The sequence below is a fragment of the Coffea eugenioides genome, chromosome 7 (genome assembly GCF_003713205.1).
Source record: "Coffea eugenioides isolate CCC68of chromosome 7, Ceug_1.0, whole genome shotgun sequence".
Classification (NCBI taxonomy): Eukaryota; Viridiplantae; Streptophyta; class Magnoliopsida; order Gentianales; family Rubiaceae; genus Coffea; species Coffea eugenioides.
This window is the reverse complement of record NC_040041.1, coordinates 7981924-8007528: the sequence shown is the minus strand read 5'-3', so window position 1 is coordinate 8007528 and position 25605 is coordinate 7981924. Positions and strand designations below refer to the sequence as shown.

At 35.2% G+C, this 25605-nt stretch overlaps 2 protein-coding genes across 2 annotated transcripts; both read right to left on the bottom strand.

Annotated features, from left to right (window-relative positions):
* Positions 1-1837: 1837 nt before the first annotated feature.
* Positions 1838-3153, bottom strand: LOC113778442. The gene is made up of 4 exons (XM_027323856.1): positions 3070-3153; positions 2897-2982; positions 2431-2811; positions 1838-2356 (listed from the first exon to the last, which is right to left on the bottom strand). Exons 1-4 carry the CDS (start codon positions 3092-3094, stop codon positions 2057-2059), a joined length of 792 nt encoding a protein of 263 aa, XP_027179657.1. The 5' UTR covers positions 3095-3153; the 3' UTR covers positions 1838-2056.
* A 13434-nt stretch (positions 3154-16587) lies between these two features.
* LOC113776791 lies at positions 16588-22983 on the bottom strand. Its single transcript, XM_027321850.1, has 9 exons — positions 22822-22983; positions 22359-22430; positions 22178-22312; positions 21974-22109; positions 21356-21886; positions 18554-21267; positions 17942-18460; positions 17671-17826; positions 16588-16644 (listed from the first exon to the last, which is right to left on the bottom strand). Exons 1-9 carry the CDS (start codon positions 22981-22983, stop codon positions 16588-16590), a joined length of 4482 nt encoding a protein of 1493 aa, XP_027177651.1.
* Between the last annotated feature and the right edge of the window lie 2622 nt (positions 22984-25605).

Sequence of the window (25605 nt, the reverse complement as noted above, 5' to 3'; positions counted from 1 at the left end):
AAGAAGAATATTGGGATCTATATAACTTGTGGTGGCTGGTAGTTGTGTTGATTGGTTAGAATTAGTATAAAACCTGAGGCATATGTAGAAAGATTAGGTAGTAATATCAGTAATGAAAATGCATGATTGAATGTTGGAATTGGTACCAGTTTTGTAGGTCAATTGCTTCTTGAACGTCTGGATTTATGAGGATCACGGATGATGGTTGAGTTGAGAAGCTAAGATCTGGTGCGATGGAAAGAAATTTTTGTGTAAAATGTAAAGTTGTAAAAATATTTCTGAGAAAAAGCAATATGTTTGCTTACATTTTTTTGTTGTGACTTTGATCCTAATGGCAATGATAACTGGGCAGGCTTCATGGTGGGAAGCAATAATAGGTCCATGGGATTCTTCAATTTGATCAGAGAGAGTAAGAAGTAATGGCCGGAAACTGTAGAGGGATCAGAAAGAGAATGGTAATTGTTATTTTATTGTATCGTTTGAAGGGTCAGGTAAGTGTTAATAGTGAAAAATGGATTGTTACCTGTGATCAGCAATTAGGTAATCTCTACTGATGGACCTTTTTCCTCGAACATCTATTTCTTTTATAGGCAGGATATGGAGGATTTTTCCCATGATATCTAGTGTAGTTATATAAAAAAAATATATTAAAAAAATTTGATAAAGTAAGTATTATTTTGTACGGAAAAAATCAAATGAATAAAAAGCAGGTGGTGTGTATACTTATCAAATGATTTGTATTAGCAAGTGTGTCCAACATGGTGAAGGGTTGCAGTTGGAAAGAAACTGGAAGACAAGGTCGTTGTAGTTCTTGTATCTGTTGAATGTGGGTGTTTTGTGCAGCAACCCAATAGTATGGATATTGACCGGCAGAGAGATCATTCAGTGATGGATGAACAAAAGCATTAGATATGTAGTATTTTTTAAAAGGAAAAAGAAGCCTGGCAAATTGTTGAAGATAGGGTGCAGGTACATGCATATGGACTCTTAGTCCCTATATTTTAGCTTTGTCAGTTGGTGTTGAAAGGTAAATGAACAACAAAAGAATAATTTGGTAAAGTAAAACTAGCAAACCTGTGGTTCAGCTAGTGCATATTGTTGATAATGGGTTTGAGGTCCGCCAAAACGCTTGATATGTGTTATTTCAATAACTTGGACAATTGTTGTCCAATTCAGTAGATCTGGATGAATATTTGAAAGTGGAATGATAGTATTTTCCATCGCGGTAAAAACTTCAGTAACAGGATGTAAATTTATGAAGGGAAAATGGAAACTATGAATAAGGAGCATTAATTGAAACTGGAGTAGATGTGAAATTGAAACTATAAATAAGGAGCGGTAATTTATAAATCGTTAGTGCATATGAAAGCATAGAAAGGTGATAAAAAAACATATAGGAATAGTAGAAGAAAAATAACGTGAAGCAAAAAATTTAAGACATATGGTATGAAAAAGTGCAGAAGGATTGGAAAATGGAAAAGAAGAAAGAAGAGGAGAACGAGGATTACCTTAGGAGCAATGGCGGTCTGGTGGTAGGAAGGAAGTTTGGTTTGGGAAATGATGAGTGTGAAATGAGGCTGTTTAAAAGGTGGAAAGAGCAGGAATTTATAAATTAGATATTATAGTGTTTGATAGAGATGGAGAGTGGTGTAGGTGATAGCCAAGATATTTTGGGTGGTGTCAGGCTTTATAGTAAGACAGTCATGAATTGGGTAGGGATAAATAGTAGAGTAGTGGTGTTGTGTTTTGTGTTGGATTTGATCATGTGTTTTTTTTTGGGTAAATACGTATTTTGTGGAAGTGTTAATTGTTGTTAGTATAGCATATCTTTGACGAAGACAATAGAATGACGTGGGGGAAATAGTTGATTGGGTGTTTAGGAAATTAAACATAGGAAATTAAAAAGTTTGTCCGGACTGTAGCCAAAAATATTGTTTGTTGGTAGTGCCTTACATAATGGATAGAAATATAGAACATATATAGGTGGATACAAAAGAAAGATAAAACAGTTTCTGGAAGCGTGTGCATCAAACTGGAAGATAAAACAGTTTGCGGATCAAATTGGGTGTGCTGTCTCAAATCGATATGATTGAAGTACTCTCCTCGTGTCTTCTGCAACATATTTTTTGATGCCGTTTTGAGCACACACGATGACCTGATAGGTGAGCATTTCTGTTGGCAGGAAGAATAGGAGTTCATTTGGCTTTGCATGAATTTGGTCCAGAAATTGAATCCAATGCTGAGTAACATTGATGTCTGTGCATTGCAGGCGAGCATGAATTTGTTGCCGATGGAGATGAATGAGGAAAGGACGGTTCTTTTGCCAATTTGGAGCGATGATATTAAATGGTAGTTTCTGTGAAAATATATTATAAGTTAGGGTGTTTGAGTAATAATTTATCATAGTAATTATATAAAGATAAAAGGTACCAGGCGAAAAGTGTCATCATCAATGACACGATGGAAAAATGCCGGAAAAGTTAAATCTTGTGTGAAATCATTTGATAAGCCCGTGATAACTTGCTGGTAAACACAGTTAGTCCTATCAAAATGCATTTGCGAGAATGGATCTGGAAATGTTTGCTGCTGGTAGTTTTTTTTAAAGATGGCTACGTTGAACTCCATGTTTGCTAAATATTTAAACAGAATGATGTCACCTGTGGCAAGTTTATGGTCTGCTGCAAAGTGATTCCAGCCTTCAGCAAATTGCAAATTTGTCAAGGCAATCAACCAATGTGCATTTTTTGCTTTGATGGTTAGGAATGGCTGTCTGCAGTGTTGTATCATTGGAATAAGGTCATGCGGCAATCGCTATTCAGTTAAGAATATGTTAGGTTATGGTTGTTAGAATTTTGTGCAGCGAAAAAAGGAATTAGTATTATTATCAGAGAAGTACCAGTGTTTTATTTTTTGTAAAACGAATTGTGAAACAGCATGGTAGGGGGCCATATATATCAGGTATGAAGTGAGGAAGAGGAGCATCTGGAAAAACAGGAATTGATTTAGCAAATACTCAGAAATAAAGGATTTTTGTAAGATAGGAAGTAAACGATAACAATTTACAATTACCTGGTAGGTGTGGAGAAACAAACATGAGGACACGTTCCAACCACTTAGCAATGGAAATAGCATTTTTAAGCTCAAGAAGCCAACGTCTTCAACGAGGGCAGAATGCTGTTCAATGATGGCTTCATCGTATTTATAGGTATAGTGTTTGGGATCTTTGTGCAAAGCTGTAGCAGCAAGGGTTTTATGGCCAGTGGGTGTAACTAAATAGTATTTTTATAATTTTTGTCTTTGGGGTGTAATGTGGACGGTTAGTGTCCAAGAAACAAAGATATCATTGTCCATGTAACTGTAGAGAGTTTATGAAACTGTTGGTTATTAAATTGTATATGGAATCAATCAATGAAAAATGAAATGTTTAACTAAACGGAATGTAAAATGAAGCAAAATAATCTACCAAACAGTGAATCATATTACTTATGAGTTAGGTTTGTTTTATGTTTGTAGAACATTGAATATGTGGAAGAAGCAAAAAGCTGTGGACAATTGGGAGTTATATGTTGAAAGTAAATTGTTCAGCTATCAGCTGCAAAATATACTGGAAATTGATGCAAGCGTACCTGATGTGCAAGCGAAGTAGGAAATTTAGCTGTGTTTTCACTGTTGAGGATTTTTTACTGGTGATAGATTTTAGAGGAAAATGACAGTGAATGTTCTGGTGGAAGAAGGCTGTATATGTTTGAACAAGTGGGGGTCGGTCGAGGGCTTTAATGGGTATTTAATTTGAACAGGTAAGCAAACAAAGTGGGTCGGTTGAGTATTCGGTGGAGCATTAAATGAATTGATTGGTAGTATTTATTTTGAACCATTAAATAGGGGAATTTAATTTTTTTTAGTAAGGGAATTGATTTTGTGGTATATTGCATTGATATATGTTTGACTGCGTCTGCGTGGCTGTTGAAAAGCAAGAAAGAAAATAGTGCAGTGGGTTGAAGAAGAATTGGAAGCGATGGAAGCAGGTAGCAGGAATAAAAACTAAATGTGTTTGGTGGAATTGACATGATGGGCGTTTTGGGGAGAGCTTCAATTTATTTTGGAATTCGTTTAAGCTATCCTAACAAAAATGCACAATCAAATTGATCAAAGAGAATGAAGACCAACGACAACCCAATAAGATGAAAGAAACAAAAGCAGGTCTTGGAAAGTTAAGCTTTGTCTGGCAAAAACACCGACATTGTTCAGGATAAAAGATCACACATAAAAAGTAAGTCAACAACTTCATAGATAATCATACAAATCTAACGGTCAATAGATGACAAAAATATAAAGCACTACAATCTAATGGTTAAATTTTTGACAAAAAGCAACCTACTTGCAGTAAGTGAACAACCACTGGCAGTGAGTTCACAGATGAAGTAAAATAATGATATACATTCAACCACCCTAAGGTACCTTGCATTTGACCAAAAGTGCTAAACCTTAGCACCTCACTAAACAGGCTCCAATGAAACAAGTAACGGCAGCCAAAAAGAAACAAGTTTAATAAAAAAAAAAGTGTGTGTTTATTGGAGTATTGTTAAATTAGTCCATAAGTTATGTAAAATTAAATAGTTTTTTGTTTTATATGTAAGGTAGAATTATTTGGGATATAATCTGTCATTGAAGTAGTAGGAAGACATTATAAATAACGTTGTACTGATATCTGAATACATTTTACAGATTGTTCATTACAGATAAGAATGTACATAGTAGTTGTTGTACCATGGAAAAATTTTTTCGGTGTCGTCTTTCTTGTAGATCTGCACGGTAAATGAGCTAATTGTTTCTGGTATGAAGACTAAAATTTTTCTTTCAACTGCAGATCATGTTGCTGAGCAAATGTTTGCCAATTGTTGGTGAATTGTCGGCCGTCTATCTTGACTTGAAAAACTTTATATCCAGCTCTTAGAGTGATGAGGGGTGTTCTTGTTTCGTTTAGGAATACCGTAACGAACTTTGGTATTTTCTGAAATAGAAAAAAAAAATACTGGTAACGTGTGAGCAAATGTTCTTGGATTTTCTTATTTCAGTAGAAGTGATAATATTTATATAGTAAGAATTATACTTACAAATTTATTTTTGTTCTTTTCATCGAAAATTTGGTAAAAAGATATGGAATTCATAATATCATGAGTTATATCTGGTTTGATGGAAGAGCATATATGCTGATACAGAATATATATTGGCTTGATATCACCTGAGAGGAAAAAAAGGCAGTAAAAAAGTGAAAAGATATTTGTAGGCAGATTGGGTAGAAAAAAGTATCGTACCTTGACTCACCATGAATATTTGCAGAATATTGCAATTGCAGAATATTAGAAAGAGAAACTGTGCATTTTAAGTTCTGTAAACTGGATAACATCAAAGTTTAGGTTGCCGATTTGACGAAGCAGTATATAATTATCTTTGTTAAGCAAATTAAACTTTTGAAATTCTGTCCATCCAGCTCCAAATTTTTCTCCTGTAATTTGAATAGTCCAACTCTAATTTCCTTGGATGATTGTTATGTTGTGTTTGTTATGGAGTTTCAGCATGCAGTGAAAGCTTGATGCCAGAATCTGAAAATTGAAAGTGCAGACGGTGAAGCTGTGTAATAGAAAACTTTTTGTTGTATTCTATATATGTATATACGAATAAAAGATAATTACCTTTTTATTTTGGTTGCATTTGAACAAAAAATATCCTTCGGTGAAGTTGGAACGACTGCGCCCGTGATTGGAGGAATTGCTCGTGTCAATGTTTACTGCCATAGATTTTTATGTAGTCTGAAGAAAAACGATACAGAAAGGGAGAGAGATGGTTAAGGTGTTCTTGAGAGTTGATGAATATATTTAAGAGGAAGCTTATTGCGGTTATCGGGTGTATCGATTGGATTGTAATTCAAAGTGAAAGAAGTTGTTGCTGATATATAGTACAGAACTGAAGAAATGCACGTGGATAATATGCAGAGTGAGAAAGTTATGAAAGAGTAGCAGTGCATATTGTGTGCTATATAGCTTTGTTGAAAGAGAATTGGATTGAAGTATGTGCAGAATGACAATAATAATAGTTTAATTGAAATATGTATGAGGTTTTACATTCAAATCAACAAAAAGAGATATAAAAAATATTAATTGTACGTTGTAATAAGTTTACCTATTGATAATAGGTTAATATTTAAAATGTAATGTTAATTTTTTTTTATAGATTACAAAAATTAGGGGCGGAAAAGTATGTTACAAATTTTGATAATGACAAATTCATATATTTATTAAATTTATTAGGGTTTTCATTTTACTAAATATTATTAAATATATTATTTAGAGAATACATGTTGAGATAAATTTGTTTTTAATTATTTTTTGTAAATTTGAGTTGCACCAATTGTGTAATTGTTTGAAATTTCGAAAATAAAATTTTTTTATATTGCTTTTTCTAGCGAAGATGATATTTTTAAAGAATGTAGAGGTAGTAATTTATCTTTAAGTTGGTAGTTTGGATCTCAAAAATAGACATAGGAGAAAGGCACGTAAGAATAGAAGAAGAGTGGCAATAAAATTTACATTCATTGCTTTTGATGTAAGAGGAACTTGATACAGTATGTTATCAGGGGAAGGAGAATGGCGAAGAAGTTAAACTTACAATTTGGTATAGTATTAGTTGTGTTACAAAGTATGGAAGTTGTATTTTGTCTGTGTTACAAAGTATGAAAGGTGTATTGGAGCCATATGACAGATAGCAGGAAAATGTTAGGAGTGCAGAAAGTGTCAAGGAAAATTTGTTGTGCTGCATTGGTTATATTTATTTAATTCTAGTTTGACAGAAGAGATATTTAGATAAGCAAATTCTTTTTTGCATTAACTTGCCGAGGCTACACATCAAAATTACAGTAGAGCAATGCAACTACTGTAGTGAACGTAGAAATACACATAAACTATACTACTTATGTAGAAGCTTGATTCTAGGCAGTATTTTTGGTCTTTGTCAAGCGTATTCAGCAGCTGTGACTTCTTCTTCATTGTAGCTTGTAATTATAACATGATTGGTCCCTTTGATTGCTTTTTCATGTGGATTGGATGGTTTGATGTAACAAAGCAATATTTTGCCTTGGATTGCTTGAGTGATTTGATGTAGCAGATTCATGTTCTGGGCATAGAAAATAGTATGTATGTTGTAATTAAAAATATTAGTAAGGAATGTAAGTTTAGATAAATGTTGTACCTTATTGTCAATTTGTTGTAGGTGACTGGCGTTGATGCACATCAGGGCTTCAGCTGCTTCTCCTAATGTGACAGCGTGTATCTTAGCAGTTGAGTCAGTTATGAAGAGGGAGATGCAAGCTCTATATGATCAACTTGTTTGTTAGTTATTAAGGTAACAAATATCTTGTGTTTATTTGATGTATTTGTCACTTGCCTGGGAATAGGGCTGATTTCGATATCACATGATTGACATTTCAATCCCCACGTGTTTATGAAATCATTAGAGCGAAGACATAACGGGCAGGCTGAGTACTAAAATGGTCCTTCTATGCAACTAATCTCAACTCTACCTTTAATCCAGGCTGTTGGTTTCTGCTGTTATTTGTATAGGAAATGTTTACGTCATTGTGGTGGAAAAATTGTAAACGCGAAATGAAATGTTTGAGAAGAATAGGGAATTACGATTCCTTTTGCATGAAGGACTGTCTAGATCTGTTGGATTTGATTGCTCTGGACTGGAGGAATAATAGTTCTTGGATTTGCAAAGATTTTTTCTTGAATGACCAAGGCTAAATACGACAGGTTGTTATGGAACCTGAAATAGTGTCGGTATAAGTAATAAGAGCTGTAGTGTGAATTTGTTAATGAAACACAATAGTAAGACTATATAGTTACCAGTGATTGAGTTTCATTGATTGTTGAACATCAGGTGCTACCATTATGACAGATGTTGGTTGTGTTGCCAATGACAGATCTAGGGAATGTATAGAACAAATGAAGGATTTTACTGTTAAATTAAACAATGCATAGCAAAGTTTGGAACTCAGTAGAACTTACAGTTTTTTGTAGTCACTTTAAGCCTCAATGCTAGGACAACAGGAGGCTCTTTTCTTGCTATGATAGAAGCACCTTCATTGGTCTGGAAATCGTTATAAAGTGTCATGAGCAGTGGCCTTTTCTGAGAAGCAGAAATTTCTATGGTTAGTACATGATTAATATAGTTTATGTAAACTGTAAACGTTTTTATAGTGAATGATACTGTACTGTTGATTGATGATGATATAATCTCTGGCTGGAATTGTCCGTTCCTGGAATTGAACTTCCTTTGGGGATAAAGCATAAATCACAATGGCAAGTATATCTGAAGTAATTTTTTGGTTAATTATGTAATATGAATATAAAGAATAATGTTGAAGAGAAAAGATAGATAAAATATTAGAATACTTATATATCTATCAGTGTGGGCGTAGACATGGAGGTTGGACATGCTGTCCAAATGCAAAAATGGCGGAATGGTTGCAGTTTCCAGTTCATTGATTGGTTGAATGAGAGTTGCAGTTGTCAGGATCCAGTAGAAGGGATATTGTTGTGTTGAGGATGATTGTTGATTGAGGCGTATTGTTGCATTGGATATATAGTATTTTCTGATTGGAATCAGTAAGCCATTAACAAGTGGAATGTCATTATCAAATATTATTGCCTGAACTGTGATTCCCTGAAGAATTTGAAGGTGGTTAGTTATTTGTAATAGAGTTAATTCTGTATATAAATCATGTTAAATGGAAATATATGTACCTGTGAATTTGAGAGTAGAAATTGGCGGTATCCTTTGGCCGGTGAGAATCTGTTGGTGGTTCGAGTAAGGGTTGCTTCAATTACCTGTATGATGGTGGTCCAATTGGTACTATAGGAGTTGATCTCAGCTAAATTGCAAGTTGTCATGGCCATTGTTTTCTGTCAACATATTGCCATGAATGTAAAATAAGAATAGAAAAATTGGTTCTATATGTAACGGTATGCAAGAAGAATAGAAGAATTTGTAGTTTTTTTAAGTTGTAAATTATAAAGTTGTAGAAAAATGAAAACTGAAAGAGATGTGTAGATTGAGAGTGAGTGCACACCTGAAGGCTGTTTTGCGGAATATACTTGTGAATAATAACTGACCGTTTGTGGAAAGGAAACTTTTGGGTATATATAAAAAGAAATGTAGATAGCAGGAAGTTAGTGCAGCAGGTAAAAACTCACTGAGTAGCATGCAATAGTAACTTGTAAGTCACGTAAAAACATAGAGTAGATAACTTGTTAGTGTTATGATTACGAGGCTGAATTCATCATAGTATAAGTTATGTTATGTGATGTATGTCAGGGTCAGTGAATGGTAGTTTGTTTGTAATGTTTCTTGACAATTGTTAGTTTACTGATATGAGTAGGTGACCAAATTCAATGTGGTGTAAGTTTTGTTATCTGTTGAATTTCAAAGTCAGTGAGTGGTAGTTTGTTTGTAATGATTTTTTGAAGTTTAATTGTCTTTCAAAGATCTTTTGTTCAATTCTTTTGCCTAAGCTGACGTGTTGCAGTAAAATTAAGCAGAGTTGAATGATGAGTTCTGCAATAAAATTTGCAGGATCTAGAGGTTTCGGAGGAAAAAATTAACTGTTAGGTCTATCGATCCACTTAGAATGTTCAATTAACATAATCTATGTAGTTTATCGTGAAGATTGTTCTTAATGCGTCAGAGATGATAATATGTCAACAAAAGAAAGATTTTACAGAATGTTGTAGAATTTGTGTTTAGCAAAAGATATTTTCTGGTTTAAATAGGATAATCAGTTAGATTCATTGATGTTCTTCATCCTCTTTGATCAATTTGATTGTACATTTTTGTGAGGATAGCTGGTTGCTGATGGGAATGTTGAAGTATGTATGTCAAGATTGACTCACGGAAGTTCTGCTGATGTTTGGTGGGCAGAGGAAGCTGCAATGAGGTTTGAATAGTTGCTTAAAGGATAGGCCTGTTTTTGTTGAAATTTTCAAGGTTCATTTGTCATAGATAGGAGAAAAGGTTCCAGTAATTTGTTCAAATATGAATTTGGTTGTTGGAAAATTTTTTTTTTTTTGGTTTGTGGTGTTCCAGGATTGGTGGTACAAGAAGGTTGGTTCTTATTTCTATAACACTGCTGTTGTTCACAGCTAGTAATATTTGATGGAATTGTCGCATGGCATTGACTTTGACAATTGATTGTATTTTTTTGCGATTGCTCATGCTACTGTATAGCATGCATAACATTCCAAAACAGGCTTTAAGGAGATATGCATCAGATAGTTTCACATTGCTATTCCATAAGGGTTTTTTTCCCAAAGGATACAAAAGATATATTACTATCCTTTATGTCTGTCAAGCAAAGATAATGGATCGTAATATGTTAACAAAAGAGAGAGTTTAGACAATGGAACAAAAGCAGTGTTTAACAAAAGATCTTTCCTGATTTAGACATGATGATTACTCAGATTCAATGATATTCTTCAACTTTTTTGATGGACTTGGTTCTGCATTTTTTTCTGGAGGGGTGCCTGTGGGCAGGAGAGTAGAAGCATTCACGTCAAGATCGACTTGTAGAAGTTCTGCTGATGTTTCCTGTCCAGAGGGAGTTGCATTGGGTATGCTCTGTTGTTCAAAGGATAGACTTCTTTTTGTTGGAATCTTCAAGTTTGAACTGGCATGGGTAGCAGAGACGCCTGCAGTAATTTCTTCAAGTATCAATTTGGTTGTTGGAGAGAATAATTGTTCCTCAGCTTTGTGCTTTCCCTCTAGAACTGGTGGTGCAAGAAGGCTGGCTCGCGTTTCTATACCCCTGTCATTGTCGACAGCCAGCAATATTTGAGGTAATTCTTAAACACTGTAAGCTTTCACAACGGTGTTCTTTTTCTGTGACTGGCCATGGTATTGTATATCATAGGAGCGAACAAAGCAAACAAGTGCATGCTTGCTGATAGATTCTGCAAGTTCCATATCTAAAGATAGCCTCTGTATAATTTGTTGAGGATAGAAATTTTATCAAAATTTTTATATTTGATTCACAATATGTTACAACATTTATACGATAGAATCAAAACAGAGTACATTACCTAAACGATACTGTAATTTGCTAGCTAGCATGATAGAAGATTTATAGCATAGCAATAGTTTTCATAATCAGTGATTTTTTAGAAGTATGATGTTAACAGAGAATAATGTGTGTTTTACAAATAAATTAATGTAAAATCTGCTTACATAGTTGGGAATGCGTGTTTTGAAGCAAAAATAGCTGTTACAGTGGAAAAATTGGTTATGGAGTCTATATAGTTAAGAAAATAAGTTTTCTGAAACTTGCGTGTTCATATGCATGTTGAAGCTGAATAGCAGTATAATGAATCAGTTTTCAGCATCTGGAGTATAGACAATGCAGTTCATGCTTCCAGTCTGGTTAGTCAGGCTAATTCCAATGCGACACCTGAAGCATCTTGAAGTTTGTTTAGCAGAAAAGCTGAAAAAGACAATATGTAACATTATTTACTAAGTTGTAATTTTGATTGATATTATGTCACCTTAGTTCAACATGAGTAGATTCATTGCATTACGGGCAGGTTATAATCCATTCTGTTTGAGCATTAACATTCTTGTGACAATTCATGCAAGCAGTGAACCAACACTTTCCTTGTCCAGGAATGTAATTTGTAGCACCTCGTATCCAAGCAGTTTTTTGTTATAGCAAAACATTCGATGTTATAAATTGTGAAGAATACTACCAAAATTATCAGTATTAATTTATTAAATGTTAGTAAAATGATTATTGTAACTGATAAATGTGTATTTGGAGTTGTATGAATGGAACTTACAGTGTCAGATGAAGCCAAAACATCACGTATCTCTTTAACATCTTCTTCTTTTGGAGGAGGAAGTAAGATGGAAGGATCTTTGTATGTTTTTTCCTCAAGTAGTTCTTTTAGTTCTTCTTTATGATCAAAATACCTGCACAAAAAGAAATGAGTTACAGGGACCTATATAGGAATAGTTACATTGATCCAAATAAATGGATTTGTTCACCATTGATTCAGCTGCATTTGTGGAGGTAAAGGAGGATTGTGAAGGAAACAAGATGACAATCGAGAGGTCAAGGAAAGAGCTGAAAAAAGAAGAACGAAGTTAAAAGATAATATATAAATATATGACAATTATTTATAAGCAGTCAATCTGTATGTAAAGTATACGCTTACAGTTAAAGGTTGTGACTTTAACCCTCATTGCTATGATCAAAGGTGCTGAACCAATGTTGTTCATAATCTTTGTTCCATCATCTTTTTCAAATTCATTCCAAAGAGTGAGGAGCATCAGCTTTTTTCTTCAAAAAAAAGGAAAATAAATTACAGTATATCATATAAAAATTCTCTGAAGTTACATTGAAGTTCATAATAATAGTAGTTAACTGTTCATTCACAATGACAAAATCTCTTGTTGTGTTGTTGCTCTGCTGTTTCTGAGGAAAAGCATGCAAAACAACTGCCTTCACATCTGTGTTAACAAAGAGAAATAATAAGCTGATAATAATTTTCTTCAACATAGAAACTGTGTTTTTATAACTGATAAGGTATGAAATGTGTATTTGTATTATTAACTTACTTTGCAGATTTTCTGTGTCTGCATATCTATGCAGATCATCAAACTGAGTCAGCTCAAATGGACATGGCAGTGCTGGTACAACTGGTTCTTCATAAGGCTCAATCAAAGTGTCATTGTTAATAGCCCATGAAAAGAGATAATTATCAAGTTTGAAGTTGACAGAAGTATCCATAAGTATAGCATTTGAAATATAATATCTCCTGAATGGCCAAAGCATGTAGTAAAACTGCCTGGTGGAAGCATCGTAAAGCACAGCAGATACTCTTGTTCCCTATGTATTCATATATGTGAGAAATTGTTATTTAGTAATTACGGTGACAAAAAACAGGTACATATTATATAGTATGTTATAGGGGTTCTGTCAAGTCAAGTCGTTCGCGAGCTTGGTAAAAAGCTTGACTCGAACTCGATACGAGTTCGAGCTATTCGTTACATTTAACGAGTCGAGTTCGAACTCCTAAAATAACTACTCGAGTGCTCGACGAGCCTAATCGAGTTTTCGTATAATATATATATTATATATATTTTAAGTATGGAATGACTATTATGGGTTTGTGTTTTAATAAATTTATATGAAATAATGTTTAGTTAAAAAAATGATGGATAGCAAAATGGTAATGTGATAAATCTAAAATGTAAAAAATTAAAAACAAGAAAAAAAATCACTCTCGTTTACCTTATTGTCTGAACCCTAAACAAGAATGCACTCTCGCAATCTCACTTTCAAAGTTCAAACCTTTAGTACTTCATCGTAGCTCGCAAGTGAGCAAAAACCAACATCGCCGTCGTGCTTTGCTTCTCCTTTTGGTTTCAACTTCACAAATCACAACATGGTCCCGCTGAACCGCTGATTTTCTCCTCTGCACTTGTAGCATGACTAGCGGCAAAATGTCACTCGATTGTAAAGCACCTTGCAGCCGGCAGTTAATGCAGCTCATTTGAGGTAATAAACGACTGACCTTGGTATTTGAGTGTGAATTTTTGAGTCTAAGTTCCCATTCTGCTTCAGAATATGAAAACCTAATTTTGGGTCTTTGGTAAAAATTGTGGGTTTTGTTAACAGTGAATAGAAGCTATTAAATAAGCAATTTGCAGCTTAAATTTAAGGTGGAATCAAAAGGGAGTAAAAGCTATTGGAGTAAATTTTTGGAGAAAAAATGGAAAGTGACACTGGCCCTTCTACTGGTGGTTCAAGATTAGCTGTTGTACCTCAGGGACTAGGTAACCTACTGATTCATTCTGCACTTTGTCTCTGTTCTTTCTCCACGAGTCTCAGGGACTAAGAGTAAAAAGAAGAGATAGGAAAGAAGCTTTCTTGAAACTGATTTCATTTCCCCCGTGGATATAATCTTTGTTTTTCATTGTCAAGCATTATATAGTGTGCTTTACTTTACTAGTGATAGTGGATTGTGCACTATTAGCAGAGGGACCACACTTCACCTAAAAGCATTTTGCTATATCCCGTATCAATTCTTGAAAGCATTTTGCTGTCCTTGGCATTTTGCTTTACTTTACTAGTGATAGTGGATTGTGCACTACTAACAGAGGGACCACACTTCACCTAAAAGCATTTTGCTATATCCCGTATGAATTGCTGAAAGCATTTTGCTGTTCTTGGCATTGAATTAGTGGCCCCCAACAAAAGATTTGTGCAAAAGACTAGGTTGACTGCTTAGATATTGGCTCATTGTTTGGTTTTGAATGGACCTTGCCCCTATGCAATTGGCTAAACCGACATGTAATGTAATTTGGCATGTTCTTGGTTGATGAAAAACCAACATGTAATCCTTGTAGTTTAAGACTTAATGATTCCTGTGAGATTAATGTACTAATAGTTTAAGACTTAATCAAGTTTATGGTTTTTTTTTTGGCATATTGAAGATGGATGTAGTCCGCCTGAGATTTCTTCTATCCCTCAGCTATCAAATGTTGGTTCATCCTCTCCAATATTGCTCGATAGTCCTGTTTTTGTTAGCAACAACACAACTCCAAATCCAAAAATACATGTGACTGATCAAGGAACTGAAAAAACTCCAGTTGAGAATGAAGGAACACAAGTGAATGCTATGGAGAAAAATGTAACAGAAGGAGAGCAAGATAAAGGTGATGATGAATTTCATATTCCAAAAAGAAGTAAAACATCACAAGTTTGGGATGACTTTGAAGAAATTGAAGAAAATGGCACTTTCTATGCCACGTGCGTCCATTGTAGGAAAAAACTTTCAAGGGGCAAATCTAAGCAAACTTCAAGCATGTTAAGGCATAGGATTTCGTGTTCAGCTAGAAAAGTACATCTTAGAATGGTAGCACAGCAAACAAAACTAAATTTCCAGCCAGCTGATGAGATATTTTCGACTTTGCTGGCATTACATACTGGTAAGTTTGATATGGAGGCAATGAGAGAGGCTGCTGCACATTGGGTGTTAATGCATGAGCATCCATTCACTATCTTGGAGGAAGAAAGTTTTAACATCATGATGAGACGGGGTATGCCAGAGTGGCAAAAGATCTCCCGGGGAACAGCAAAAAATGATTGCGTGACAGTCTATGAAGTTGAAAAGAAGAAGTTAAAAAATAAGTTGAAGCATGTGCAAAAAAGTGAGCATCACAACTGACCTTTGAAAATCTAAAAATCAGAAAATAGAGTATATGGTCATCACTGGACATTGGATTGATTCAAATTGGAAGCTTCAGAAGATAATTCTCAATTTTGTTCACATACCACCACCTCGACGTGGGGTGGAGATTACTGCTGCAATTTTTAAGTGCGTGAAGGAATAGGAAATTGATCACAAGATACATACTATATCAGTCGATAATGCCTCCAATAACGATGTTGCTATCCGACTTTTGAAGGATGACTTCTCTAGATCAAAAAAGCTGCTATGTGGAGGCAAACCTTTTCATGTTCGATGTTGTGCACACATCTTGAACCTTGTGGTTCAAGATGACCTTTCCAAGATAGTGGACATCACCAACAATATTAGGGAAAGTGTGAAATTTGTCAATCGCTCCGAGGGAAGAGCTTTGCTGTTTGCTGAAATTGCCCAACAGCTCCGAATACCTGGAAAAAAATTGCTTTATGATTGTCGGACTAGATGGAATGCCATTTTCGAGATGCTGAATTGTGCCATCAAATTTAGAGATATTTTTCCCCGCTTTCAAGATAGAGAGCCACTTTATGATTTTTGCCCATCTCCTGATGATTGGGATTAAGTAGAAAAGGTTTGCTCTAACTTGGAGAAATTTTGGACAGCCACACATATTATGTCTGGGATTGATTATCCTACAAGCAACTTGTTCCTTCAAGAGGTGGCAAAAATTAAGAAAATTTTAGATGCTCAAGTCAACAATGAAGACGACTTCATCCGGACCATGGTAACAAAGATGAAATCCAAGTTTGATAAATATTGGGGTGACTGTAATTTGCTAATGGCAATTGCTGCCATTTTAGATCCGAGACAGAAAATGCGAGTTGTAGAGTTCGCATACCCTCAAATGTATCTTCCTTTCCAAACTCAAGAGCATATTTCAAATGTTCGAAAAGTCCTATTTGATCTTTATGAGAAATATGTTGCTTTAATGGCAAGTATAGAAGGAAGAGCAATGGAAGATTGTTCTTTAGAAGGGCGGCGAAAAAATGCACCAGCTTCTTCTTCTTGGGATGATTTCGATGTCTACTGTGATGAAGTTGAGACTAACGAACCCCTTAAGTCGAAACTGGTTGATTATTTAGATAAGCCTCGCCAAAAGACTGGAGCAGACCTGAAAGCATTTGATTGCTTGGAATGGTGAAAAATAAACCGAATTTCCTATCCAGTGTTGTCTCAAATGGCTTGTGATATCTTGGTCATTCCAGTAAGTACAGTGGCATCTGAGGCAACGTTTAGTGCCGGGACTCGAGTAATAGACTCCTATCGAGCTTCACTTCACCCGAGAACTGTTCAAGTATTGCTGTGTGCCGGAGACTGGTGTAGAAATCTCCATGGAATCAAAAAGAAAATGAAGGTAATATTCAATATTTTAGTATTCGAGACCACTATTTGTGCATAAGTTACTCAATTTATTATTTTCTAAATTATTTCTAACTTTTAATGTTTTGTTTTCTTTCTCATTCTTCTAATATGCAGTAAGTTAAGATAATTAAAGAAGTTGAGTTGCCGAAAGTATGAAGATGTCTCTCAAATAGCCAGGTTTAGTAGTATGGTCCTTATGGAATCTTGTAGTTCTTAATTGTTTTTTTCTTACTTTTGTTCTTTAAATTGATACAACTGCATTCTTGATAGGACTGCAATTTTTGAATCTTGGGTTGGCCTCTGATGCGTACTGGGATGCCAAGCAGACTAGCACCTTTCTTTTGTTAAACTAGCTGTGGTTGCACTTGTCCTTTTGAATCTTGATGCATATTGGAATCTTGTGTGCTTGTCTTGCGGTGTTGTTCATTTTTTAATATCTTAATGGACTGATCAGTGGTAGTTCAAGCTGACTTGTTACTTTTGTATTTTGTAATGCTCGAAACTTTTGACACTAATTTGGGATGTTAAATGATCAGTGGTGGTTCAAGTCTATTTCGATATCTTGTTAACTTTTATTTGTGAGGATGTTAACTGATATTATCTGTACTTTGAGATGAATTTGAAAAGGCAAACCTGTTTCATCATATACACTTGTTAGTCATGGTTTATATTCGAAGTCTAAAAATCTGGAAATCTGGTTTATATTGGAAAGGCAAACCTGTTAACATGAATCTGGAATTTGAATTTTGAGAAAATAGGAACTCGAGCTCGAGCTCGATCTCGAGTAGCTTAGGCTTGATATTTACTCGAGTCCAAACGAGTCAAACTTGAGTTTAGTTTTCATTTTATCGAGTCGAGCTCGAGCTCAAATTTATATACTCGTTCGACCTCGAGTTCGAGTTCGAGTAATATTGTTTGAGATCGAGTTCGAGCTCGAGTATGGTGTTACTCGAGTTCGACTTGGCTCGATAGTAGCCCTAGTATGTTATACCTGAGAATCAGTCAACAAGAATCGACGGAATTTTTTGTATGGTGCAGTACGTGCTACATGTACATTTCCTCTTTCAACAACCTGAACAAGGACGGTCCATGGTCCAGTTTGTTTATTGATATCAAGTATGTCGAATAAACGCCTGCTCATTCTGTCCTAAAATAATAACAACGAAAAAGAGTCAGGCTACATGTGAATGTTGAGTTGACACTTATAGATTTCATAACAGAAAAAATGAAGGAAGCAAAATTGAATATTTACTTTTAGAAACGTAACAAGAATGATCCAATATTTCTCTATAAGCTATATTTTTTATGCAATCAATATCATCTAAGCTAAAGTACTCTGGTTTAATCAAAACCCGAATAGCATTTGATGTTTTGGCACGGGACAATGCAACATATAATTGTCCTTGTGAAAAGACATGTTCCTTCAGATAGAGACCAACAAAATCAAGTGTCTGTTCTTGAGATTTGTTAATAGTCATAGTAAAACATAAACGAACAGGAAATTGAGTCCTTTTGTAAGGAACAGGGTATTGGTCATCATTTGTAGGTTGCAAAGGAATCCTATGTATGAAGACCTTCTTGCCAGCAAAGTGACCAACTGCTATTTCTGCATGAATGACATTTTTAGTCAAGGACTTGCAGATCAGTCTTGTTCCATTGCATAGCCCTTCAGTTGGATCAAGATTTCGTAACAAAATTATTGGTGCATGTGGCTTAAGCACAAGCTTGTGAGGAGGCAAACCACTCGGACTTAATGTGTTAAGGAAATCACCATACTCAGCCTGATGATTCGGATCAACTGTTCAATCAAAACTGATGTATTCAATTCTTTGTCCAGGAAACTTTTCTAACATCAAATCATTGATTTCATCAACAAAGTGGTTTTTTGTTGTCAATATTGCTCTGTTCAACGACAAAGCTGCATTTTCTGATATAGTGTTAATATCAGGATAGACAGCATCCTTCAGTCTTTCAAGTGAATCAACTTCATTGGTGTATTTGATCATAATTGAAGACGGTATAACAACCAAATCAGTATTGTGCAGCTGTTCTAAACCATTTCCTACTTTCAATATAAACTGTGTAAACAATGGATTTGATTTTGCTCTCATGTTTTCAGTTAATTGTAACTTTTGCAAGTGAGGCCACAAAGACGAATTAATGAAGCAAGCATTAATTGTTTCAGCCTTTGTTCCACTACGAACAATCAGTAATGTTTGCCTGAAATCACCTCCAAAAACTACTACCTTTTCTCCAAAAATTTTGTTTGAGTTCATGATGTCTCTAAGCATATCATCCAATGCTTCAATAGCTGCTCGTTTAGACATTGGAGTCTCATCCCAAATGATTAGCTTTGATTCTTTGATCAAAGTTACTAGAGAGCTCTGCTTACTAATCCGACAAGTTCCTCCATCAGAAATATCTATTGAAATTTTGAATCGCGAGTGAGCTGTTCTCCCTCCTGGAAGAATTGAAGCAGCTATTCCAGATGTTGCGGTAGCAAGTGCAACATGACCTTTTGATCTTATATCAGCGAGTAATGCATGATATAAAAAGGTTTTTCCGGTACCTCCCGGACCATCAACGAAGAAAGCACCACTTTTGTTGGTGTAAACTTTTTCACAGATGACATTAAATGCTTCTTTTTGCTTTTGATTCAGCAAAGCACAAGTATCCAAATCAGCTGCTGCAACACTTATATTTCTTTCTGCATTTAACTCCCTTGTCTGACTTTCCATATCATCCATTGAGAAATCAAGTGGGTACAAGTTGAATGAAGAAATATTTTTCCCCATAGACTGTAAGAAGCCATTTATTTGATCAAGCACCTTTGTTCTAACTTGACTTGCTGTTAAAGTTTTGCATCTAAGAAAGTCTTCAGACATAACATCTTCAAATTTAGACCACAATGATGGCAGATTATTGGGACTTGAATAAACCAGGAGTGTTGCAAACAATCTTCTCATTTCATATGGTATATGAAAGTGAGAAGCTTCTTGCAAACAAAGTTCCTGGCTGTTATCATCCTCCAGTAATCCCCTTAACAATGCTGCTTCACGGAAAGTCTGCACCTGAACTTCAGCAAAAGTTCTGAGATCTGCAAATGATGTTGGACATCTGACTTTTGTCAATAACAATCTTAGATAATATCTTTCACCTTTACCAGGATGTGCAACAACTATTCTACCTATAGAATCTCTCTGCTCACAAATTTTCCACATTCTTTGGCTCGGACTCCAAACAAAATGTTCTGAAAATTCCACATAGGTGTAATTCAGATCCTCAACTTCCTTGTTCATTCTGTTCACGTAAAAGAATTCAGTTAACATTGTTTTTCTTAGTTGACCATTATTGACAACATTAGGCAGATCAGTGTTCTTCTTGAAGCTCATCGGTTGCTGGTTTTCCAGATGCAACTGTAAGTGAATAACAGCTGGCTTTATCTCGCTAGTTGGAAACCTGTAAATTCTCCAAGTAGCCTCTGGAGGGGATATCCATCTTGCTGACACATACTGTTTGATTTTATCAATCTCACAATGTGGACTATCAGCTACAACTCGAAAGCTGGTTCTGTCATGTCCCTTACAAATGTACTTGTATATATATTTGATTGCCTTTACTGTCGAACATATATCAATGTTAATGTGGCAGTCAATTTTTGCAAGTAGATAGGCGCTATAAGGGACAACCCAGCGATTATTGAGCCATACATTTCTCACTTTAACTTTGATGCCATTATCTCTGCGCCTATACTTTGGATATGCATCAGCTACTTGAATAGTTGCATTGCAGAATTCTTTTGGATAAGAGTTTTTACAGAATCCATTTTTTTTCATGCAGACATTCTGTGGATTTGCTGAACCACAAGGACCATGATGTATATGCTTAACTACCATTTTATATAGATGAGGAAATTTCTTTTTGTCAGGTATCTCAGCACAAACTATTTTGTCATATTCATCTGCAGTATACAACTTATACTTGGATTTGAGAATCAAAAGGAAATGTGCGTGACGCATACCTCGTTTTTGATTCTCAATTACATATGTATAAGCAGCTATCTCACCAAAAATGTGCTTCTTAAAAAGTTCATCTTTTAACTTTTCTAACTTAGCATGAAAGACTCTTGAAATCAAATCTGGGCGGTTCTGTGTTTCATCTGCAGCAATCAAATGTTCCTTGATTTCTGGCCAATTAGGATTGCAAGTCATTGTCAAAAACAGATCAGGTTTTTCAAATTTCTGCACTAAAGTCATTGCATCCATGTATCTGCGACGCATATTTTTAGGACCTCCTATGAAACCTGGTGGCAGTATAATTCGTTGGCCAATATTTGACCCATGAGTTTCTCTAGCAGCCACTGCATCCATTATGCCATTCAAAAATTCTCTCCTGATTTCTTCCTGCTGTGACCTGAAAAAGTCTAGTTTTTGTTTCTCAATCTTCACATATCCATCAACAACATACTGTTGAAACAATCTGCAAAAATGCAGAAGCAGAGATTCATTTGAATCTCTAATCTGAAGTTTGTACGCGTAATATTCCCTCAGTGAAACAAAAGTTGGATCCTCTTCCAGTCCATGCATTGCTGTAAGACGACACCATATAACTATTCAGTATGACTAAAAAATCTCTATTCATAATAATGGACTATCTAACTTTAAGTTTTGACTGACCAATTTCTTCATTGTACAGCAGCTGATCAGCACTTAAAGCAGTTGCTGGGGCAATCATTTCAGCTGATGCATTTTTTGTTTTTTGCTTTCTGTTTCTTGTTTTTATGCCTTTCTTAGCAATTCCTTGATGCCAACCCAGCTCTCCAAATGGAAACATTAAAGGGTATTGTAATGGATCATAGCAGCCATAATAATACTGAATGTTACGTGGAGAACCACCACAAGTGTAAACTTGTCTATTACGGCGGCTATTTTCACCATTTTCTTCTCCTTCTACCCATAATGCTGCAACTTGTGACTCTGTTGGTTTGTTATATACTCTCTGATCTAGACCAGGAAGAGTATGCAACACTATTTTGTAGCTGTCTAAGTTAGGAATGTGACATAAATTCCTAAAGAAGCGAGCATATGGATTATGCTGAAAAACAGTGATTAATTTCTTTATCACACTCTCAGATAATCTAGGACAGGCAGCTAGACGATTAGATACTTCATTTTCAATATCATGAAAGTAAAGCTGCATGTTTCTGCCTGAACCATTATTTGGTATCAAATTATTTAGAATATGATACACCTGTCCTTGAATCCTAAATGTATAGACTTCATTGTTTCATCTACACAGATCCCTATTACACTTAACACCAAAAGATGTGACTCCATATTGATTGTTGTAAGTCCTAATGAGCTCCCTGAATGCTTTTGCTTCCTCCGAAGATGACGTCAGTAATTCTCTCAAAATATCAGGAAGTCTGTTCTTTGCCAGCATAATATCACCATCAGAACAGCAAAAATTTGCTGTTTCTGAGAAAAACTTTTTAGCACCACAGTGTCGAGAACTCTCTGCTTTGGCAGAATGTCAGCAGTATTCGCTATTAAATCCAACAACTCTCTTCCTTTTCTAGGTCTTCTTTCTAACAGGAACAGAATGATATCTGAAGTAACCAATAATTTAAATAGCTATAAACAATACGAATGCAAATCAAGAATAAAGGTCAAAGCTAACCTGGACGTTTTCTTTTATTTTGTGCAAGATTTCTTTCATTAGCTGACTGTTGAACAGGTTGGCTATTGATGACTAAAAGTCAAATGCAGAAGTTCAGATATTGCTAGCATCACAATGCATGGAAACTGAAACAAAATTTTGTTAAGAATACAAGAATCTACCTAAATGTGTATCTAGAAGGATAGAAGCATTGCTACATGAAGCATGTGACTGCATAATATGTGCGTCTCTACTGAAATTTGTAGTAGATGCTAGATGAGAAGACTGTCTATGTCCAACAGTGTACTATCTAGCAATTCCATCAGCCAACAAAGCAGATTGTTCATGATTTTGTGATAAAGAACAGCTCAAATTCAGCCATTTTTTTGGTTTTCTGGACCGCAGGTTACGTAAGCAGTTTTTTTTATTTCCATCTCAGATAAGCTTGTCGCCTATAGGTTTTTTTGTCCACACAAGAAACTACATATTTAGTAGGCAAGGAAGTCAGGTGTTCTGATGTAGAAGCAGAACAACTGTTCATAATGTCCGTAACAGCACAGTGATGATTGCTAACATAGCTAACATCAGGTATTTGTACTGGATAGCCACATGAATGTGGCTCAATAACTTCACGTGCCTGATCCATCAATTGCGAAGCCGTAGAGTGAAAAGCAAATGCTGTGCTCAGGTATAACAGCCTTATATTGAAAGTTCAAGCAATAAAAGGTTAGGTGAAGATGAACACCGAAAGTATATGACACACAATGGCTACCAACTTTACAGCAGCTCAAACAATGTATACTGTCGCATATGGTTCACTAATATCATTTGCAGCCAAATAAGCAGTGATTTAAACAATGACTCAAATACTAAAGAAACAGAAGGAAAGTTGCATAATAAATATAGAGGAAGAAGAAAGTAAGCTGCATGATAATATCGTAAAAACTATGAAGCACAAGTAGTAAACAGCCATGCAAAAAGAAGGACATTAAATGTCAAGAGATTTAATGCAGATAAAAACTCACCAAGAAATAAGTAAAGAACCAGCCGAACGCTCCTTTCGTTTTGTTTCCCCAGAATGAAGACCAACGACAACCGAATAAGATGAAAGAAACAGAAGCAGGTCTTGGAAAGTTAAGCTTTGTCTGGCAAAAACACCGAAAGTGTTAAGGATAAAAGATCACACATAAAAAGTAAGTCAACAACTTCATAGATAATCATACAAATCTAACGGTCAATAGATCATAAAAGTACAAAGCACTACAATCTAATGGTTAAATTTTTGACAAAAAGCAACCTACTTTTAAAGTTAGTAGCCAACAACTACTTGCAGTAAGTGAACAACCACTGGCAGTGAGTTCACAGATGAAGTAAAATAATGATATACATTCAACCACCCTAAGGTACCTTGCATTTGACCAAAAGTGCTAAACCTTAGCACCTCACTAAACAGGCTCCAATGAAACAAGCAACGGCAGGCAAAAAGAAAGAAGCTAAACTTGAGCTTTGGAGCTGCCACGTGGCACCACGGGAAGCTGCTACTGGAAGCCGAACTCGAACTTATATTGTAGTTAGATATATATATATATATATATATATATATATATGCACGTGAGCAAACAACAAAAACAAACAAAGACATGCACAGCACAGCCAATGGAGTCAAATCTATATATGAAGCATGTACAACAAAAGCACGAAGAACAGAGGGGAAGTCACCTTCATAGTCCTTGACGTTTCAGAATCCTTTGAAAGTCAATGGTTTAATTAAATCGTAGGCAGGAACCTTTTGGTACAAAGGGAATAGCACATCTTTTTTTTTTTTTTTTTACAGTACGTAAATTTGATATATACTGATGATGGATTCGTCTGAATTAGAGCCCTTGTAAAAACAAAAAATTGTGACATAGAGCCAAGTTGATTAAATTTTTCATGGCCGGGAGTAGAGGTATCAAAATAGGTGATTCTGATAAATTTGAGCCGATTAACACAAATGAGTTGTGATCGACACTTTTATTAGTATTGGGGTGATTACTAATTGATTTGCAGTGTGAGTAACGAATCTCATATTGGTTCCACCTCTTACAAGTATGTTTGCACAGTTGGGGACAAACGCAATAAATTACGAAACGAAGAAGACCGATCGATCTAGCCAGAGCAAGCGCTTAAACGGTTCTAAAAGGCTTCTCCTTCCTTTTCTTCTTCATGCGGTTGTAGTGCTATTGGGACTAGCTTACATCCCCCACGCTTCCTGCAACAAAATGAATGGTTCTGCTTGTACTGGTACATAGCTTGAGCTCAATTGAACAGTTGAACTGTGCGCCATATCGCAAATGTTGAATTTTATTTTTTCAACCCTAAACATTTATTTCTTTAGGATAATTTTAGAAACCTTTGTTGAGATTTCTGACAATTGTGGCCACCTTCCCTGAAGTTTGAAAAATTACACTTACTTTTCCTAATGTTATGAAAAGACTATGATAGCCTTCACAAACTTTATGGAGTAAATTTTAAGTGAAAATGAGTGTAAAAGAGAAGAATGAAAATTCTTTTTTGGTAATACTTTTGTATTCTAAAACTCTAACCTCATCTAATCTAGTATATTATACTTCATTCCTAATTTTTCTGATTGGATTTATTAATCAATTTACAAAAAAATCGACTAACCAATTAGGGAGGCATTTGTTAAAATAAGTATCTTAAAAAATTACTTAACCAAAAAAGAATGTATAAAGTACCAAAAAAGAAAGATTTCAGAACATGACTTAAATTTTCCTGCAAAAAATTAACTTGAATATTTTCATCTAACGAATAATAGTAATAGTTGACTTTTTAGCATTTAATTTGTTTTACATATCAAATAGGGATGATATTGGATTTTTTTTTTTTTACTTACATCATCAATTGTTACCAAAACATATACTTTTAGGAAAAGTTTCTATCAGTTTTCAAATCTTATGGAAGGTGGCTGCAATTGTCAGAAACCTCACTCCCTCAAATTATCCTTTTTCTTTTTATCCCAACGCACGGTTCTTTCATTCTAGATTCATTGTGTTCCATTCGGAATCACTAAATTCCTGAAGAGTTTCGCTATGATGGATTTGCTTATATGGAGGCAAAAGTCCAAAATTTTCTAATTTCTATACCCCCTAGTGCACAACTTTTTGCCCTTTTATTCTTCCTTCCAAATGAAATCTAAACAATTTAGTGAGCCTTGTACCCCACTATAACTGTACGTTATTCATTGCTGTTTATTTTCTTGGTCCCC

Coding starts and splice junctions, on each gene's coding strand:
- LOC113778442 (XM_027323856.1), bottom strand. CDS start 3,094: ATGTTTGTTTCTCCACACCTACCAG. Junction 2,983..3,069: donor TGTTTCTCCACACCTACCAG/GTAATTGTAAAT, acceptor CTGTTTTTCCAG/ATGCTCCTCTTCCTCACTTC. Junction 2,812..2,896: donor TTACAAAAAATAAAACACTG/GTACTTCTCTGA, acceptor TTAACTGAATAG/CGATTGCCGCATGACCTTAT.
- LOC113776791 (XM_027321850.1), bottom strand. CDS start 22,983: ATGGATCAGGCACGTGAAGTTATTGAGCCACATTCATGTGGCTATCCA. Junction 22,313..22,358: donor AAATAAAAGAAAACGTCCAG/GTTAGCTTTGAC, acceptor TATTGTTTATAG/CTATTTAAATTATTGGTTAC. Junction 16,645..17,670: donor TCTTGTTGACTGATTCTCAG/GTATAACATACT, acceptor GATTCCATGGAG/ATTTCTACACCAGTCTCCGG.